General features: G+C 40.2%; 1 protein-coding gene across 6 annotated transcripts in view; it reads left to right on the top strand.

Moving 5' to 3' along the window:
• Nucleotides 1–18,741, top strand: part of CCDC7 (coiled-coil domain containing 7) — a 142,371-nt gene that overhangs the window by 75,954 nt on the left and 47,676 nt on the right. For 4 of the 6 annotated variants that reach the window (XM_079996286.1, XM_079996283.1, XM_079996282.1 and 1 more), the window contains exons 35-48: nucleotides 1,453–1,572; nucleotides 2,774–2,893; nucleotides 3,831–3,950; nucleotides 6,269–6,397; nucleotides 7,657–7,776; nucleotides 8,182–8,310; nucleotides 8,849–8,968; nucleotides 13,030–13,155; nucleotides 13,697–13,816; nucleotides 13,932–14,057; nucleotides 15,245–15,364; nucleotides 15,936–16,061; nucleotides 16,812–16,931; nucleotides 17,237–17,362. In XM_079996286.1, coding sequence (XP_079852412.1) covers nucleotides 1,453–1,572; nucleotides 2,774–2,893; nucleotides 3,831–3,950; nucleotides 6,269–6,397; nucleotides 7,657–7,776; nucleotides 8,182–8,310; nucleotides 8,849–8,968; nucleotides 13,030–13,155; nucleotides 13,697–13,816; nucleotides 13,932–14,057; nucleotides 15,245–15,364; nucleotides 15,936–16,061; nucleotides 16,812–16,931; nucleotides 17,237–17,362 — 1,722 coding nt within the window. The remainder of the gene's footprint in view (nucleotides 1–1,452; nucleotides 1,573–2,773; nucleotides 2,894–3,830; nucleotides 3,951–6,268; nucleotides 6,398–7,656; nucleotides 7,777–8,181; nucleotides 8,311–8,848; nucleotides 8,969–13,029; nucleotides 13,156–13,696; nucleotides 13,817–13,931; nucleotides 14,058–15,244; nucleotides 15,365–15,935; nucleotides 16,062–16,811; nucleotides 16,932–17,236; nucleotides 17,363–18,741) is intronic. The other 2 variants (XM_079996284.1, XM_079996285.1) reach the window with 2 other exon arrangements.

The following is an 18,741-nucleotide window of genomic DNA, read 5'->3' as shown; positions in this document are numbered from 1 at the left end:
ATCACTATGAAGGTTGATCTGAAGCCACGTCTCCTTTGTTTCTTCTTGTTGCTGCTTTTGGTTCTCTTATAGGGCCAGCTGACATAGCATAAGACAAAGTTTGAAATTTTAAAAGACAGTTTGAAGCTGTGCCTCCTTTCCCCCTCACTGTAAATTGGCTCCATAGGGTTAACTGAGGAAGGGAAAGTTCTGAGAAACTATGGCCAGTTGAGAGATCTTCTTTGCATCTCACAAAGGCGCTGCAAAGAATGCAAGTCTCTCTGATGACAGCAACATGGAGGGCCAGTCTATTGAGAAACTTGAGGCACTTATTAATTTTAGTAGGTATCTCTGTTGGATTTTGAGTATGGGTAGCTTGAGGTAAGTGAAGCTCATGGCAGCAGTATGCCCTGTGCTATGCTTCTAGGGCAGTGCTACCCTGAGATAGTTCACCTGAAAAATCATTTACTTGGACACACTTTCTGCGGCTTCCAGCAACAGATACATTGCAAAATGGAGGGTCACTATATTTATTGCCCCCAATAACTGACAATCAATGTGAGATTATTTATGCATAGCATTTTCATTTTATATACAGTAGTACCTCGGGTTACATACGCTTCAGGTTATATACGCTTCAGGTTACAGACTCCACTAACCCAGAAATATTACCTCGGGTTAAGAACTTTGCTTCAGGATGAGAACAGAAATTGTGCAGCGGCGGCGCAGCGGCAGCAGGAGGCCCCATTAGCTAAAGTGGTGCTTCAGGTTAAGAACAGACCTCCAGAACGAATTAAGTTCTTAACCCGAGGTACCACTGTGTTTAAAACTTACTTTAAGACACTTTTTCTGTCTTAATCAAAACATTTATTTAGAGAGGACCTTCATAGAATCATATAGTAGGGACCCCAAGGGTAATCTAGTCCAATCCCCTGCAATGCAGATGGTCATCCAACCTATTCTTAAAAATCTCCAATGAATGAGAGTCCATCACCCTCCAAGGAAGTCTGTTCTACTGTCAAATAGTTCTTACCATCAGAAAGTTGTTCCTGATGTTTTGTTGGAATCTCCTTTCATGTAACTTGAAGCCATTTGTTTGGGGCCTCCGGAGCAGATTAAAACATTCTTGCTCCATCGTCCATGTGACAGCCCTTTGGATATTTGAAGATGACTATCATATCTCCTCTCAGCCTCAGCATTGCCTGTCTCCAAATAGCTTGAGGGGCCCCAGATTTTCACACTTCAGTGTACATTATCACAACGGATCTCTTGGATTGTCAGGGAATTTCCCTCTTTAAGTTACATTGCTACATTCCCTAAAGCACCCATTTGACATCTTTTTAAGCTTTGCTTTAGCAAAAGAAGATATATTAATGAGTCAATTAAAAAAAATCATTCTACATGATGTTGAGAACAAGGATGACTTTTGACACTATTTTTCAAGAATTGATTGAAGCACATTTTTTTTTCCAGAAAGAAAAGTATATGAACTATCAGAGAAGAAACAAGAGTTATTGGAAAAGTTGGAATCTAATCGGAAGCAGCTAGAAGCAGCTCAGGCTCTTGCCATTGCTCAACCTGGCAGTATCAGTGGTATGTATGATCTGGCTTCCCATGTTGTCAGCTTACAGTCTGAAACACCTCTACTTGGAATTAGGATCCTTCTGTTTCAGTTTAACTTTTGGGCACTGCCCAATCACCTTTGCATAGCTATAGACAGTGCTTTTTTTGAGGTGGTACCTGCCGGTATGCTGTACCACCACAGCTTTTTCCCCAGCCACCATCTTGCCGCTACTGCTTGCCTGCCTGCTTGCTCACCTGCTCATTTCCTCCCCTCCCCCCCACCTTTGCCACTTCCTCCACTACCATTGCTACTTCCTCCACTGCCACCACCACTTCCTGTGACTGCAGGCGCAGCCTCCCAGAGGCGCTTGGGCGCGACCCTTACGATTGTCAAAACACCTTCTAGGAAGGTGCCTGATGATTGTAGAAAGGTCATGCCACCCTTTTTCAATCGTCAGGCACCTTCCTAGAAGGCACTTTGGCAATTGTAAAGGTTGTGGCAAATTGCCTCTGGGAAGCTGTGCCTTTAGCTGCAGGAAGTGACATTAGAAGCAGCAAAGGAAGGAGCGAACAAGCGGGTGGGTGGGCAGTTGAGGTGCGACCTATTTTCTTGAAAAAAACCACTAGCTATAGAGTATTATTTTTGTATTTTCATAAGTACAAACTAATTGACTTGTGTGGGAGATGTTTTCCTCCATTTTAAAAAAATGTATTTTATTAAAGATTTTCTTGATTTACAAAAGTATGTGCAATGTCTTTCTCGTATTCCTCCCCCCCCCCCATGTAACATTTTTACAAATCAGTTTCATTTGTTGAGACATTAGGAAGAAAAGGGGGAAAGAGGTGGGGGGGGGGAAAGATGGGTGGGGGTGGGGTCGGGTGATGATGTTTCTATTTTACTTAATATATGTAGGGTTTAGTGTCAGCGTTGCTTGTGCTGTTTTCCTCCATTTTAACAGCAATTTCAATGGAAATGGTTTCCCCACCCCACCCCACCCCATCCCACTGCCCATCAGCTGATGAGTGATGGGAGCACATGGTTTCTTTAAAATAAGTGACTAATTTAAGCACACATAAAAAGACCACATATAATATGTGTAGTACTCCCTCAACTGATGCTTTGAGCACATATCAGGAATTATTTTTAAAAGCTTGATGTTATTTTAAATAATGCAATTATTTAACAGTGTATTAATACTTTGTTACAAACTGATGTAACATATATTTGTAGATCATAAGCTGCAAGAGCTAATTGAACAAAGAAGATGCTTAGCTGCAGAACTAGATTCAACTGTGCATGAGATGCAAAAAGCACAGGATAGTGTCTCAGAAGGATTTGTATTTACTGCTGGTAAGTTTAAAATGAAATTACCTTAAGTTGTACAAAAACACATAATGTGCATATTACAAACCTTATTATCACTTTCATTACTGAGACCATCAAAAAGAGATGATATGTTTTATCATTCTTAGATGTAGTTCCAGCTGAGAACTATGGAGGTCATAGGAGGGGATCAGGAATGCTAAGAAATCCAAGCTTAATCCATCAGTTTATACTATAATTTAATGTGCAACAATAGTGGATTTAAAGTGTTGTTAGCTGGCTTGAGAGGTATTGTTGCTGGACAAAACTCAACAAATAAATGTGAGAGAACAAAATGTGTGGCAGAGGTGTCTTAGCACGGTGGGTCAATACTTTGCGAACTTCATCTGAATACCAGTGCTGGTGAGAGAGAGATGGTGGGAAGGTTGATGCAGTGCAAGTGCAGTATCAGAGGCAATTTGCTGCTTCTACCTGCAGTCCTGGCATTGGGAAGCCAGGCAAACAGCACAGCCCCACTCTGCCACTCTGCCACACTGACTGCTACTGCCTAGCAGTACCAACTCTTCTTTGGGGCTGAAAAGGAAGAAAAATGATAATTAGATTGACCTTCCAGCCCTGATGATCAGTGCAAGGTGATTTATAGTGTCCAACAACTGGGAGGACAGGGAATTAGCACATTTTTTGCTGTGGTAATTTAGAGCAGTGACAGGGAACATGAGGCCCTGCAAATGTTGTTTGACTACAATTTGCATCATCCTGGCCATAAGTAATGCCACATTGATCTTACTTTGCCACATTCCCAAAGGGTTTCATATGGCTCTTTTGCCCTTTTATAAGATCTGCAATGACAGATAAAGAGTTTGCAATTTCTGTAAAATAATTCCATTTTAAAAATAACCTTATTTTATGTGAGCAATTCTGAGATTAGAATTTGTTTTGAAAACATTCATTCATTCATTTACAGAAAGGGAATTATATGAGCTGTCTGCAAAGAGGCAAGAGTTACAGCAAAAGTTGGAATCCAATCAGAAGGAGCTACTAGAAGCTCAGGCTCTTGCAGTTGCTGAGCCAGGCAGTATCAGTGGTATGTATGATGTGATTTCTCATGCTGTTATCTATAGCCTTAACTGTTTCTTGTTGTTTAGTCGTTTAGTCATGTCCGACTCTTCGTGACCCCATGGACCAGAGCACGCCAGTCACTCCTGTCTTCCACTGCCCCCCACAGTTTGGTCAGACTAATGTTTGTAGCTTCAAGAACACTGTCCAACCATCTCGCCCTCTGTCGTCCCCTTCTCCTTGTGCCCTCAGTTTTCCCAACATCAGTGTCTTTTCCAGGGAGTCTTCTCTTCTCATGAAGTGGCCAAAGTATTGGAGCCTCAGCTTCACAATCTGTCCTTCCAGTGAGCACTCAGGGCTGATTTCCTTAAGAATGGATAGGTTTGATCTTCTTGCAGTCCATGGGACTCTCAAGAGTCTCCTCCAGCACCACAATTCAAATGCATCATAATTCAAAATCATCAATTCATCCGCGATCAGCCTTCTCTATGGTCCAGCTCTCACTTCCATACATCACTACTGGGAAAACCATAGCTTTAACTATATGGACCTTTGTCGGCAAGGTGATGTCTCTGTTTTTTAAGATGCTTTCTAGGTTTGTCATTGCTTTTCTCCCAAGAAGCAGGTGTCTTTTAATTTCATGACTGCTGTCGCCATCTGCAGTGATCATGGAACCCAAGAAGTAAAATCTCTCACTGCCTCCATTTCTTCCCCTTCTATTTGCCAGGAGGTGATGGGACCAGTGGCCATGATCTTAGGTTTTTTGAGGCTGAGCTTCAGACCATATTTTGCACTCTCCTCTTTCACCCTTATTAAAAGGTTCTTTAATTCCTCCTCACTTTCTGCCATCAAGGTTGTGTCATCTGCAAACCTGAGGTAGTTGATATTTCTTCTGGTGATCTTAATTCCAGTTTGGAATTAATCTAGTCCAGCCTTTCACATGATGAATTGTGCATATAAGTTAAATAATCAGGGAGACAATATACAGCTTTGTCATACTCTTTTCCCAATTTTGAACCAATCAGTTATTTCATATCCGGTTCTAACTGTAGCTTCTTGTCCCACATAGAGATTTTTCAGGAGACAGATGAGGTGATCAGGCACTCCCATTTCTTTAAGAACTTACCATAGTTTGCTGTGGTCGACACAGTCAAATGCTTTTGCATAGTCAGTAAAGCAGAAGTAGATGTTTTTCTGGATTTCTCTAGCTTGCTTCATAATCCAGCGCATGTTTGCAATTTGGTCTCTCTTAGCAGAATATAATTCATCCAATGGATAATTAGGAAAATGGACTTCATGTGGAAAGTTACTAATTGCTTTTGGTCAATTTCTCCCCCTGTAGAGTTTATATTCTGAAGCTAGTGTACAATGGAAACATGAAAAAGTATCAGGGTAGGGAGAAATAGGCTCTAAATGGCGGAAACATCATTTAAAATGCTGTCCAGTATCATTGTCTGGAATCAAAATCCCCTCAATAAATTTCCTGAGGAAGTAACACATTTGTAACTCAAGGTAAAAAGACTGTTTATGGCATGCACCACCACAAAAGCTTCCTTGGAAGGTTGGGGCAGACCCCAGTACAGATTTAAGGTGATTGTCTGGGGAAAGTCCAAGTCCTTGCACAAATGGGACATCACTGAATATAAAACCAAAGCATTTAAGCATGCATATATACTTGGCATGAAAGACCTTCTGTCTGAATAAAGTTGATAGTCCTTGCCAGGAGCCTTTGCATAGAACAGGAGTGGGAAAACTCTGGCCTGGGGGTCAGTTGTGCTCCTCCAGGCCTCACTGGCTCTTGGGAATCTCCCTGGGCAACAGCTATTATCAGTCCTTCTTTGCAGCCTCCTTGAGGGTTTTGCCTGATTGGAATTTGTCCTTGAACTCTCTGGTAATGCTTCCTGCTTGTCTAGTTGGAGGATAGGGTCAATGTGTGTTAGTAGAAATTAGCCTTCTGTGCTCATATTTGTTGTTCCATCCACTTTTGCCACTGGTCCTGTCCACCAACGGCCTGTGGCTTCTGGAAGGTTGACCAGAAAGGAATCCAGTTCTCTGTCTGGAAAAGGTTTGCTCCCCTTCCTACTGTAGAGGATTGTTCCTTCATTGGTATAATATGTTGTCATGTTAATAAGGGTCTTAAAAACAAAACAAAAAATAAAGATACTCTATCGTTAATCAGCCTGAAAGTCAGGGTGTGTAGGAAGTACAGGTAGCTACTATTATCCGTGCACACACAGTACACATTTAAAGTTTCTTGGTAATAATGGAAATTGCATTATTGTATGTAGCACAGTTATTTCAGCATATATTCACTTTTTTATTTACTGATGTAAAATTGTTTTGCAGAGACTAAACTACAGGAGCTAGCTAAGCAAAATGAACTCTTTACTAAAGAACTAGAGGAAACCGTAAATGATATGGCAAAAGTAAAGCATCGCGTTTCAGAAATAGCAACTCTAGCTGGAAAATCTCCTGGTGAGTAGGGGCTGGGGGCCAAAGCAGATGCTTCCAAGAAAAGTGGCATGCAACTAGGTTTTTCCCCCTTACTTGCAATCAGGGGGTGGAGATGACAGCGGTTCTTATTGGGAAGGCCTCCTCAGGTATATGAGGAGAGAAGAGATGTCTCCTGCTTGCTTGGGACAACCCCCTTTTCCAGGGCCAACCCACCCATGAGACAGACTGAACAACTGCCTTGGGTGGGTGGTAGAACCCCACTGATAGAGTGCCTGAGTGGGTGCTTCCTCTGCTGCTGCTAGTGCTACCAGAGAAGTGAGGAGCTTCAGCTTCAGCAGATGGTTCTGGCCAGCTCTCATGAGCTCTTTTGACAGTATGTATAAAAAAGAACTAATAAATATGAAAGAAAAAGGATGTGCAGAAAAGTTTTAGCTTGGTGGATCAGTACTTTCTAAACTTAATCATAATGAGAGGGTTTACCCAGAAACAGTAGCAGTCAGCAGTGCAAAAGTGCTCTACTTACCAGGCTTCCTAATGCCAGTGCTGGTGAGAAGGTTGGTGTAGTCCAAGTGCAGCAGCAGGATCAATCTGCTGCTTCTGCTGCTGCAGCCACACTGACCTCTCCACTCCCCCATGCCTCTCCATAATCAGCAGCCATTTGGGCATTGGAGAGCCAGGTAAGCAGCATAGTCCCATCCTGTCCACTGACTACTACTGCCTAGCTGTGCCATCTCTTCTTTTGGCTTGAAAAGGAAGAAAAATGATAACTTGGCTGACTCAGCAGCACTGATGATCAGTACAAGAGAATTTATACATAGCCTCCTGTTTGCAACAGCTGGGAGGACAGGGAATTAGCATATTTTTTACTGTTGTAATTTAGAGCACTGATGGGGAACTTGTGGCCCTCCAAATGTTTGACTACAATTTCCATCATCCTGGCCATAGGTCATGCTGGCTTGGGGTTAATGAGAATTGTGGCTCCAAACATCTGGAAGGTACCATGTTGGGCAAGGCCCAAACTTGATCTGTGTGATACTGTCATACTTGATCTGTGTGATACTGTCAGGTACTTATGCCACATTGAGGTTACTTTGCCACATTCCCACAAGGGTTTCATTATGCTCCTTTGCCTTTTTATAAGATCTGCAATGAGAGATAAAGAGTTTGTTATTTCTGTGAAATAATTCCATGTTTAAGTCCTTTTATTTTACGTGAGCAATTATGTGAGCAATTATGAGTTTAGAAATTATTCTTCAAATATACGTATAATATTTCTGCAGAAAGGGAATTATATGAGCTGTCTGCAAAGAAGCAAGAATTACAGCAAAAGTTGGAATCCAATCAGAAGGAGCTACTAGAAGCTCAGGCTCTTGCAATTGCTGAGCCAGGCAGTATCAGTGGTATGTATGATGTGATTTCTCATGCTGTTATCTATAGCATGACTTGAATTTAACCTTGAGCTCTCTGATAATGCTTCTTGCTTGCCTAGTTGGAGGAGTTTGTTTGTGTGTGTAGAAACTAGTCTGTCCTACTGTATTCTTATTTGTTGTTCTGCCCACTGGGCCCACCCACCAATGTGTTAGTAAGGGGCTTTTAAAAAACAAAAACAAAAATATTATAGTTAAAATTTTACTCAGCCTGAAAGTCAAGGTTTGTAGGAAGTAAAGTGCAACTAGTAATATAAATGCATATACAGTACACATTTAAAGTTTCCAGGTAATAAAGGAATTTGCACTAATGCGTGTAGTAAGTTATTTCAGCCTATACAGTATTTTGTTGTCATCTGGTGTGAAATTATTTTGCAGAGACTAAACTACAGGAGCTAGCTGAGCAAAAAGAACTATTGTCTAAAGAACTAGAGGAAACAGTATGTGATATAGAAGAAGCAAAGGATCGTGTTTCAGAAAGAGCAACTCTAGCTGGAAAACCTCCTGGTGAGTGGAAATGGAGGGCCAAAGCAGAAACTTGCTAGAAATGTAGCATACAACTAGTTATTTTCTTACAGTCAGGGAAACAGCAGTTCGTATTGGAAATGCAGTACAGTATGTGAGGAGGGAAGATATGTATGTTCCCTTTCTGGCTTGTTTGGGATAACCCTTGCAGCTAGAAGTCTTAGGGGGAAACCCCCATTTGCACCTGTGGAAACTTTCTCCCTAAGGCTTCGGCCGTGTGTTGGGGTGAAGCTAGAGAGGATTCATTCTTATCTTACTGCATATGTAGCAAACATCTAGGATTGCTGTTAATTATATTGATTTTTTGTTAAGGCATTTGTGTTATTTTATCGAACCCTTTTGGGTTTTATCAAACCCGATAAGAATCACAGACTCATAGAATTGTAAAGTTGAAAGGAACTATGTGTGTTATCTAATCCAACCCCTTGCAATTCAAAAATCTTTTGCCCAACATGGGGCTCAAACCCACATCCCTGAGATTCGTTTTCAAGAGATGATTCCAAGCCATTTCTTTTTGCAGATATGGAATTGCAACAAGTATTGATGAAGAAGGAAGGGTTAAAGGAAAAGTTGGAATTGAACCAGAAAGAGTTGGAAGAAGCCCAAGCCCTTGCAGCTGCTGAACCTGGCAGTATCAGTGGTAGGTTTTCTATGATTCTTCATTTTGCCAACTAAAGTTTTGACATTAAGCTAAACTGAAAACCTTATGTTCAACGCTAAGCATCCATTGAATGGCTGTAGATTATTTTTGCATTAAACCTGCACAGGTTTAAGATGCTACACGGTTTGAAAAAAGGACCAATGCTTATTTTTATGTAAGTGCACTACAGCTGAAAAGAACTTGAACCATGTGAAAAACCTTATGAGCCATATCTGTCCTTAGAATAGTGATGCCAGAGTTCAGTTTTCCACCAAGGCTGGTGCTGTTTTTATGTTTTATTTTATGTTTTATTTTATTTATTACATTTCTATACTACCCTTCATCCGAGGATCACAGGGTTGTTTACAGTATTAAAACACAAAAATACCTAACATTGGTGGCATCTGTCTGTCTCAGGAGACTTTGGAGTGTGCCTCCAGGGATGAAGTCAAACCACTGCATTAGCAGCACCAAAGTGACCTTTCCAGTGCTCAAGCCTGGGCAGTGTGTATGGAAATCCTGGACTGCCAAGATGACAAGACCTCTTGGCCTCACTGTGGTCCAATGGAAAGCAGAGCAATATGTTTGGCACCAACTTGGCTGCATTAGTTTCTGGGAGGAAGCATACAAGATGCCATCCAACCATCTTAGGGACTCCACTCTGGATTTGTGTAGGGTTTATTCCGTAGCCTTTTCTTCTTCCAAAGATATCCCACAAGGCAGCTGAGATTTAGGATCAGAGATTTCCTTCTTGTAGATGGGGTACCTTCCCAGGTTCACAATCCCCACCTACTCCTCACTTCCCTCTACAGCACATGCATTCTGAACTGTTGGACCCACTATTGGTCTTGCCCGCTCAATCTGTCGGAGCCTGTCTTTGCATGCAGGGGAAGTCTCTAACACACTGAGCACTTCAGACCCATTGGCCAACCTCACCTGGTTTAACCAGCCAGTCAAATCCATTCACAGGATATGGCCACTGTTATGTGTTGACAGATTGTAGAAGCCACAAGTGAGAAATGAATGCAGGGTTGGGGACTAAAGGCGGGCAAACTACCTCATAAGGAGAACTACCTCATAAGGAGAACGTGTCCACTGTTGGTTTCTATTTCCCTCACTGAGCAGCAACTGCAGTCACAAGACATTGTTTTGCATTCCACAGTCAGAGTTACTGTTGGATTCCCACGGGAATGGGAGACTGGATGTGACGTTCACTGGTTTCCTGTTTTTCACTGTTCTCTCGATGTTCTTTGTTTCTGAGAGGGGTTGCTTCTCTGCTCTCACAGAGGCAAGATGCATGTTTGTATTCTCTCAGCATAGAAGTGTAAATAAAAATTAAGAATGTAGCACATACTGCTTATCCTTCTGCTGTGTGACGACGCTCTGCTTGGGCTCAAGATAAGACGAGCCTGTATCAGCTTCAGCTTCAGATGGGCCGAAGCTGGTCAAAATCTAACATCCACCACCTAATACTCCATACACCCCCACATTACATAATAACAAAGAAAAACAATAACTCCCTCCACAGTTTAAAAGGCTAGAGATAAACCATCTAGCCAAAGGCCTGAGAGAAGAGGAATGCTTTTGCCTGGCACATAAATATATTTAACTAAGGTGCCAGGCAAACCTCCCTGGGGAGAGCATTCCACAAGCAGGGAGCCACCACAGAAAAGGCCTGTTATCATGTAGCTGCCCTTCAGACGCCTAGTGGAATAGGACAATGAAGAAGTGCCTCAGATGATTATTGCAGGGTCTGGGTCGGTTCACGGGTGGGTGGGTGGGGGGACAGGTTGTTGAATACTGCAGTCCTGAGTCATTTATGTATTGATTTGTTAAATTTTGATGATGTTTTTAACTTTGATGGTACAGACTGTCCTCTTGTTAGACAACTAACAAGTGAAATAAATATTTATACAGACTGCAGACTGTTTTATGGCCATGACCCCTAAACAGGCCTTTTCTGCAATTCTGCCTTTTATTTCAAACATCCTGTTCTTTGCTGTATGGTCAGCTTCATCTCTTACATGTTTTAGGCATTCTTCAAAACATTCTTTTTTGGACTTTTCTGGATCGTTAACACTAGACACTACCTTTTTTTAATGCTGCTTTTATGGTTTAGGTTTTTATATTGCTATTCTATTGGATGTTTTATGTTTATGTTTTTATGTTGTTCACATTGCTTCATGATTACTTTTAATAATAAACAGTTAATAAATATTTTAAAATAAATAACAAATAAATACCCCCATTGGTAATGAAGATCATTAGACTGGGATCTTGCTCCGCCCTGTGGCCAAATGTGGGAAAGATGAACTGAGGAAAGCAGACTGATGTCTCTCAGTGTTGTTTTGGGTGGCACTTACATCTACCCAAAGGGTGTCTGAATTGAATGTACATTCTGTAGTTAAACCTCTTTGTGCATTTCATACAGAGAATAGTTTGAGGACAGATACATCTTTCATTCCAAAAGTAATGCCATGCTTTCATACACAAGAGGAGTTGATTTTGCTAACCCTTTGTCCTGTGCCATCAAATCAGTCAGAAAGAGCATGGCACACTTTAGTTGTCTGCCAGGCAGTAAAGGTATATAAAGGTAAAGGTACCCCTGACCGTTAGGTCCAGTCACGGAGGACTCTGGGGTTGCACGCTCATCTCGCTCTATAGGCCGAGGGAGCCGGTGTTTGTCCGCAGACAGCGTCCGGGTCATGTGGCCAGCATGACTAAACTACTTCTGGTGAACCAGAGCAGGGCACAGAAACCTGGTTGACCTTCCTGCCGGAGCGGTATCTATTTATCTACTTGTACTTGACGTGCTTTCGAACTGCTAAGTGGGCAGGAGCAGGGACCAAACAATGGGAGCTCACCCCGTCACGGGGATTCGAACTGCCGACCTTCCAATCAGCCAGCCCTAGGCTCTGTGGTTTAGACCACAGCACCACCCGCATCCCACTGTAAAGGTATATAGAGAGAACAAAATAAATTAAGGGAGATTGCCTTTTTGTATCCTTTCACAACTTTAGGGAGGAAGATGATAAATACAAGATTATCATGTTGGATTAGAGCACATACTATTAAGGTTTATAAGTACATTCCACCAGTGACAGTACATTCCACAAGGGTAGCAGCTACATCTGCAATATTTGCAATGAGTGCACCATTAGTTGAGGTATGGTAGGCAGCAACCTGGACATCTCCCAGCACATTTGTAAATCATTATAAGTATGCTTCTGCAGAAGCTGCTTTTAGAAGTAAAGTACTATGGCAAGTTCTTCTATCTTAAGCAGCCATTTAGATGGCCCTCACTGGTTGTTGATAGTTGTAGTACATCCCAGGCTAATGACCTTCATTACCAATGGGAGAAAGAATTATACTTAGCTTAAGGATATTTCTTTCATTTTTACATTCATTTCAGTTGTTGTGGGTTTACATTTATTTACATTTGTTCAATGTAGGATTACATGTTTGTATTAGTGTTGAAGTAAAATGTTGTTGTTTTCTTTATATTCTGTGATGGACATATGAATGTGTGAATGTAGATCTTATTTGAGCTTGGTGAGGATGCAAACTAGTGCATTATTTGAGAGCCAACCTATTTCCCTAAGTTCATCTTTCCTGTCTTTGACCAGAAGGAGAAGCAAGATCCCAGCCTAAGATCCATTGTCCATTAGCAATGGAGAAATATCATTTATATAAATGGTTCTCAGTTAGCTAACTACTGTGGACTCCCCCTTTCCCCCCAAAAGTCAAGCCATGGACCCCCTACTTTTGAAAATTCCGATGTCCCTATGGTAGTTCTTGTTATGTTAAGGCTCTGTGGACCCCCTGGGTGGTTTAGGATCCATGGACCACCAATTGGGAACCATTGCTTTAGATAATTACAATTCTTTGATTACTGAGATAATGTATATAAAGTAATTTGAACAATTAGCATTATAAATGCAAATTTTAATTTTTAAAATTTCCAGATAGTGTTAACATATCAATTGCATCGTTGTATTTTGAGAAGTTTTTTCAACATATATTATTACTTTATTATGAATTGGCCTGTAATTATTTTTTAGAACATAAACTGCAGCTGCTCACTGAGCAAAGAAAGCACTTGATTGCAGATCTAAGGGAAACTGTGCATGATGTCAAAAAAGCTGAACGTCGTGCTGCAGAAAGGACTCAGCAGGAACCACCTATTGGTAGGCAAATAATTGTTTTGTTGCAAGACAGCTGTGCTGCTGTCATCAGTGTGGAGATACAATGAGACATAAATTTAGCATCTTTCCACTGTTCCCGGAAGAATTTTTGTTAGCCACTTTGAAGCTTAAGGAGAGTTCGGGTGAGGAATACAAGAGAAGAAGAGTTTGGATTTGATATCCCGCTTTATCATTACCCGAAGGAGTCTCAAAGCGCCAAACATTCTCCTTTCCCTTCCTCCCCCACAACAAACACTCTATGAGGTGAGTGGGGCTGAGAGACTTCAAAGAAGAGGGGGCAGAGGAGCACATTGTGCTCAACTTGGACTTTGGGGTCCATCTTTTCAGATATATGTCATAGATCATAGTGGATTCTCAGAAAGCTAAAACTTCTTACAGTTACTTTGCTATAGTCCCAGAACACAGGGAATATGAAGAGGTTATTTATAATTTTGTAATAAAAATATAATTTATGAATACTTTTTGCCTTTTAAACTGTTTTCAAAAAATGATTCCAAAAATGATTCCAAATTTCTCTTTGCAGAAATGGAATTGTACAGTTTATCAATTAAGAAGGAAATGTTGCAGGAAATGTTGGAAGCCAACCAGAAAGAGCTAGAAGAAGCCCAGGCTCTTGCAGCTGCTGAACCAGGCAGTGTCAGTGGTAGGTTTGCTATGATTTATCAAACTTGCAAGCAACCATTATACACTTTTAGATACTTAATGCTTCATTAATGTATATCAAAGTTTGGTCTGATATAGTGTGAAATTATTTTTAGAGCATAAACTACAGGAGCTTGCTGAGCAAAGAAAAAAACTGACTGCAGAACTAAAAGCAACAGTATACAATATTAAAAAAACACAACGCCGTGCTTCACAAAGAGCTGCACTTGAAGCACCTGCAGGTATGTATGGTATGAAAGATAAATAGTTTTTGAAATGCACCTGCTTCAGTGTTGCAAGCCCGATCGTCACTGTGCCTGTCAGAGAGAGGAGACACCTTTCCATCCTGCATGGATTGCACTACAGCAGAGAATTAAGAAATCATCAGTGAAATAGTTACAATCTAAAAAACAACTAAAAATTAAGCTAAACTTCACAATTATAGCAAAATACATATTATATGATTAACAAATCTATATGGCATTTATAATCTATAAAACAATGATAACATTATCAAAAGGGCAACTAAAAAAAATAAGCTAAGCACTGTTAAGTTCATACACACACTCCCTACGCCCCCATGACTCACATTCTTTCACTCTGTTCAGTTCATTAAAGTACACATAATTCCCATGGTTAAGCCAGTTCAATCTGATGCTGAACTGGGTAGTAGGCACTGGTGGAGATGGTAGGGCTCTCAGGCCTACTGCCAATGGTAAGGTAGATGTTGACTCCTAATAGCCGGACCAGGTGCTGTTTATGAGGAACTCTTCCACATCACTCTCAATATTTAGGAAGTCCATTCCCACTCAAAGTCTGAGGTGAGCCTTTCCCTCTGGAGCAATGAGTCATGGCTGCACTCAGTGTAGAGGCTGACCAGGAGGTCTAGCAGTGCTTCCATTCTCAGGCTGCTTTCACTGCACTGCAGCCTGTCCACCAACTGCTGCTTTAGCTTCTTTACTGACATGGTGGAGGAGAAGGCAGGCACATATGTGACTTACAATTTTATGCTGGATTTGAGGGGCTCCCTTGTGGGTGGGGTGAAGAGGATCAATAAATATTCATATGATGAAAAAGTTGATTTATCATTTTTATGAAATAAGGCAGCTTTTGAGAATCTTTCTTTGTACAGTGGTGCCTCGGGTTACATACAGGTTACAGACTCTGCTAACCCAGAAATATTACCTTGGGTTAAGAACTTTGCTTCAGGATGAGAACAGCAATCGTGCAGTGGTGGCGCAGCGGCAGCAGGAGGCCCCATTAGCGAAAGTGGTGCTTCAGGTTAAGAACAGTTTCAGGTTAAGAACAGACCTCCAGAACGAATTAAGTTCTTAACCCGAGGTACCACTGTATTACAAGCTTTTGTGACTAAATAAGGATGCTTGAATTTCTCCCCCAAAAGATAACTCAAAAACATTTCTGTTCACAGAAAGAGAATTATTTGAACTAGCTGTTAAGAAGCAGCTTTTACAGGCCAACTTGGAATCCAATTGGAAAGAGCTCCAGGAAGCTCAGGCTCTTGCAGTTGCTGAACCAGGCAGTATCAGCGGTACGTTTGCTGTGGTTTCTCATGTTATCAGCTACAGTTTTAAAATGTAAATTTAAAATGTGGATTTAAGGTATTTCTTACAGTTAAGATTATGTTCAATTTTAATGGGGCTTTGTGTGAGTGTAGAGGATTGTTTTTTCTTATAAGACTTGCATATTCTAATATGCTACACCATGTCAATAAGGGCCATTGCTTGTTTGTATACAAATGTATTGTGGTTCAAAATAAAAGTTTAATCATCATAAAAGCCAGGTTTTAGAAACCATATTTATCGATAATCAGAATAGGTTTCTTGTTAAGAATAATGATGTTACAATTCAGTCTCTCTGAAACAGTTTCTTCATATACATCTTACCATGTAATATTGTTTAATATTGATGAGTCTTTGAAAGCTGCTCTTATTACTGAGATAAGGTATATGACTTAATTTGAGTAGCTAGCACTATAAATGCAAATACTGATATTTAAGATTTCCAGTTAATACTGCATACCAATTGCATAGTAATATTTTGTGTAGTTTTTAAAGCATACGTTATTATTTGTAATGTGTTGTTCTTTAATTATTTTGTAGAACATAAACTACAGCAGCTCATTGAGCATAGAAGACACTTGACTGCAGAGCTAAATGAAACTATACATGATATGCAAAATGCTGAACGACGTGTTTCAGAAGGGGCTCAGCTGAAACAAGTCCCTGGTAGTTAATGATTAATATTATATAGTTTATATCACCGTATTCATATTGCCTCAAGTGTTGCAAGACAGTTGCATCCCCTGTCACCAATGTAAACATCAGAGGAAGAGGAGACATAAACCATGTATCCTCCCATTGTTCCTGATTCAGTTTTAAATCTTGTTAATAACTTTGCAGTTTGCAAATGGTATATAAACAATTATTAATGATTAGTTAATAAATTCACTAAAACAGAGGTGTGACAGAGGTGGTCTAAACCCTCAGGTCTGTTCAAATTTTATCTTCTGGCAAATAATTTACTAGGAAGTGCTCACTTTCTCTCCATCCTCCATTTCAGTGATAAATATGTATGTGAAGTACACTATGTACATTAACCATCCTGATTCCATTCTGCTGCTGCTGTAACAAAACATTAACTTGAAAGAAAGAGGGTGGACTTTGTGCTCCCCTCAGACTTCCTAAGGAGCCCATCTTTTCACACTTCTCTCACAGATCATCATGGTGGATTCTCAGAGATTTACAACCTCTTGAAGTTACTTTGCTACATTCCCAAATCAATTTTGTTCAACTCCTTCACTTTGTCTTGCAATAGTCATTGCCAAATGAAGAAGTCATTTGTAATTTTTAAAGAAAATTACCATTTATGAATACTTCTGCATGTTATCCAACCCTTTTGGATTTTATCAAACCTGATAAGGAATGATCACATTAAACTGTTTTCAATAGATGATTGCAAACCATTTCTTTTTGCAGAGATTGAATTGTATGAACTGTCAGCAATAAAGGAATTGTTGCAGGAAAAGTTGGAATCCAACCAGAAAGAGCTAGAAGCAGCCCAGGCTCTTGCAGCTGCTGAACCAGGCAGTGTTAATGGTAGGTTTTCTGTGATTTTTCATACTATGAATGGCTTGACTTATACCTCCTTCTTTATAAATTATTTTATTTATTAGATTTTAAAAATATATTATAAAAACATAATTTTTTAAAATAATTAAAATTAGAAGTGACACACTGTGTTTATGAATATGAAGTAATTCGATCATTCAACTAGCATATAAAATTAAATATTACTATTTAAAATTTGCTTGTAATGTTACATACTAATTGCACTGTTGTTGTTTTTAGTAATTTCAGAATATATTTAAATTGAGTATGAAATTATCTGAAATTATTTTTAGAGCATAAATTACAGGAGCTTGTTGAGCAAAGAAGAAATTTGACTGCGGACCTAAATGCAACAGTTTCAAGTATACAAAAAGCACAGCGTCGTACCTCTGAAGCACTTCGATTTGAACCACCTGTTGGTATGTATGGAATGAAATACATACAGTATTTGAAATGCACCTAGCATGCATATTGCTGCAGTATTGCAAGCCCAATCATGACTGCGTAACTTGAAGTAACACTGGTCACGGCTTTTCCCCAGCCAGAACTCATCGAAACTCAGTTCCAGCACCTCTCAGGTAGACACAGTTGCCATTATAAGAGGACAAGGGAGGTGTTCATGGTGAATTCCGGCACCACTTTTTCTAGAAAAATACCACGAACTATTTTTCTATTTAACTAAACTTAATTTAACTTTAGTTAACTATTTAACTAAAGGAACAGTATTGCACTATATAAAGAGCTCAATTTGAACAATTTGATGGTATGAAGACAATAAAAGATGTATAGTTTTTGAAAAAACACCAAACATTTAATCAAGAGTGGGCAGCACAATGGCAGCTGCTGCAACACTGTATCAGGATAGGCAGGATGATAACCAGACTGTGGCTTTATGGACGCATTGGCAGAGCCAATCTGATGCTCCTACCAGAATATTCATGCAACTTCAGCCTTACTATATCCTTGTCCTATCATCACACTATCAGAGTAAACAGCAGTGACTACCTTACCACACCACTATATCACCCTGGGTACTCCTGTCCTGATGTATGTTGACAAAAATACAACAACTAAAGCAAGTGAGTGATGTTCCTGAACAAATGTCCTGGACCTCTATGTCAGTTTATTTATGTACTACATTTCCCACAAAAAATCTGTGCTCCAAGTGATTCACATAAAAACAAACATTTTAAATACAGTAGTATTGTTGAATTGCCTAATAAACAATATAACTTTTTTTAAAAAAACAACCATTATCATCCCCCCCTAATGTCAAATATAGTCCCTCTCCCCTCACAGTTCCTCTAGAAGCTGTTCCCCTATGAAGGCTCCTATGACTGGAGGGTGAGGTAGGTGGAAACAGTCTTATTCTGGTGGCAAAGTCTCCCTCCCTCCCTCCCTTCACTTTTCATTTTCATTTAGAAAATATTTGTTGCTTTCCCAATCACGCTTCTGCACTACCAAGATCTAAACCATAGTTTGGCTTTACAATTACGTGTGAATCTGGCCTTGGAGTTTGACTCCCCCAAATAAACCTTGAGCAGCAAACCATAAACAGTAAATCATGAGCAGTAAGCCAAGTACAAACCATGGTTACTGTTTATGGTTTGTCTAAAGTGAAACAAACTATGAGCCCAGGTTTGCACAGAACATTAAGCCAAACCATGGCTTAGCTCCTGGTAACACAGCAGGAAGAGGACCAGGGGAGCACCAAAGTGGCTGCCATTTTCTGAATGTGCACCAGCATGCTTGCTTGTTCCTACTGAAGTGTAATTTGGCTTAGCATTACCAGTGAACA

Source organism: Podarcis cretensis (assembly GCF_951804945.1).
Source record: "Podarcis cretensis genome assembly, chromosome: 12".
NCBI lineage: Eukaryota > Metazoa > Chordata > Lepidosauria > Squamata > Lacertidae > Podarcis > Podarcis cretensis.
Note: the sequence above shows the minus strand (reverse complement) of the source record. Positions and strands in the feature narration are given on the sequence as shown.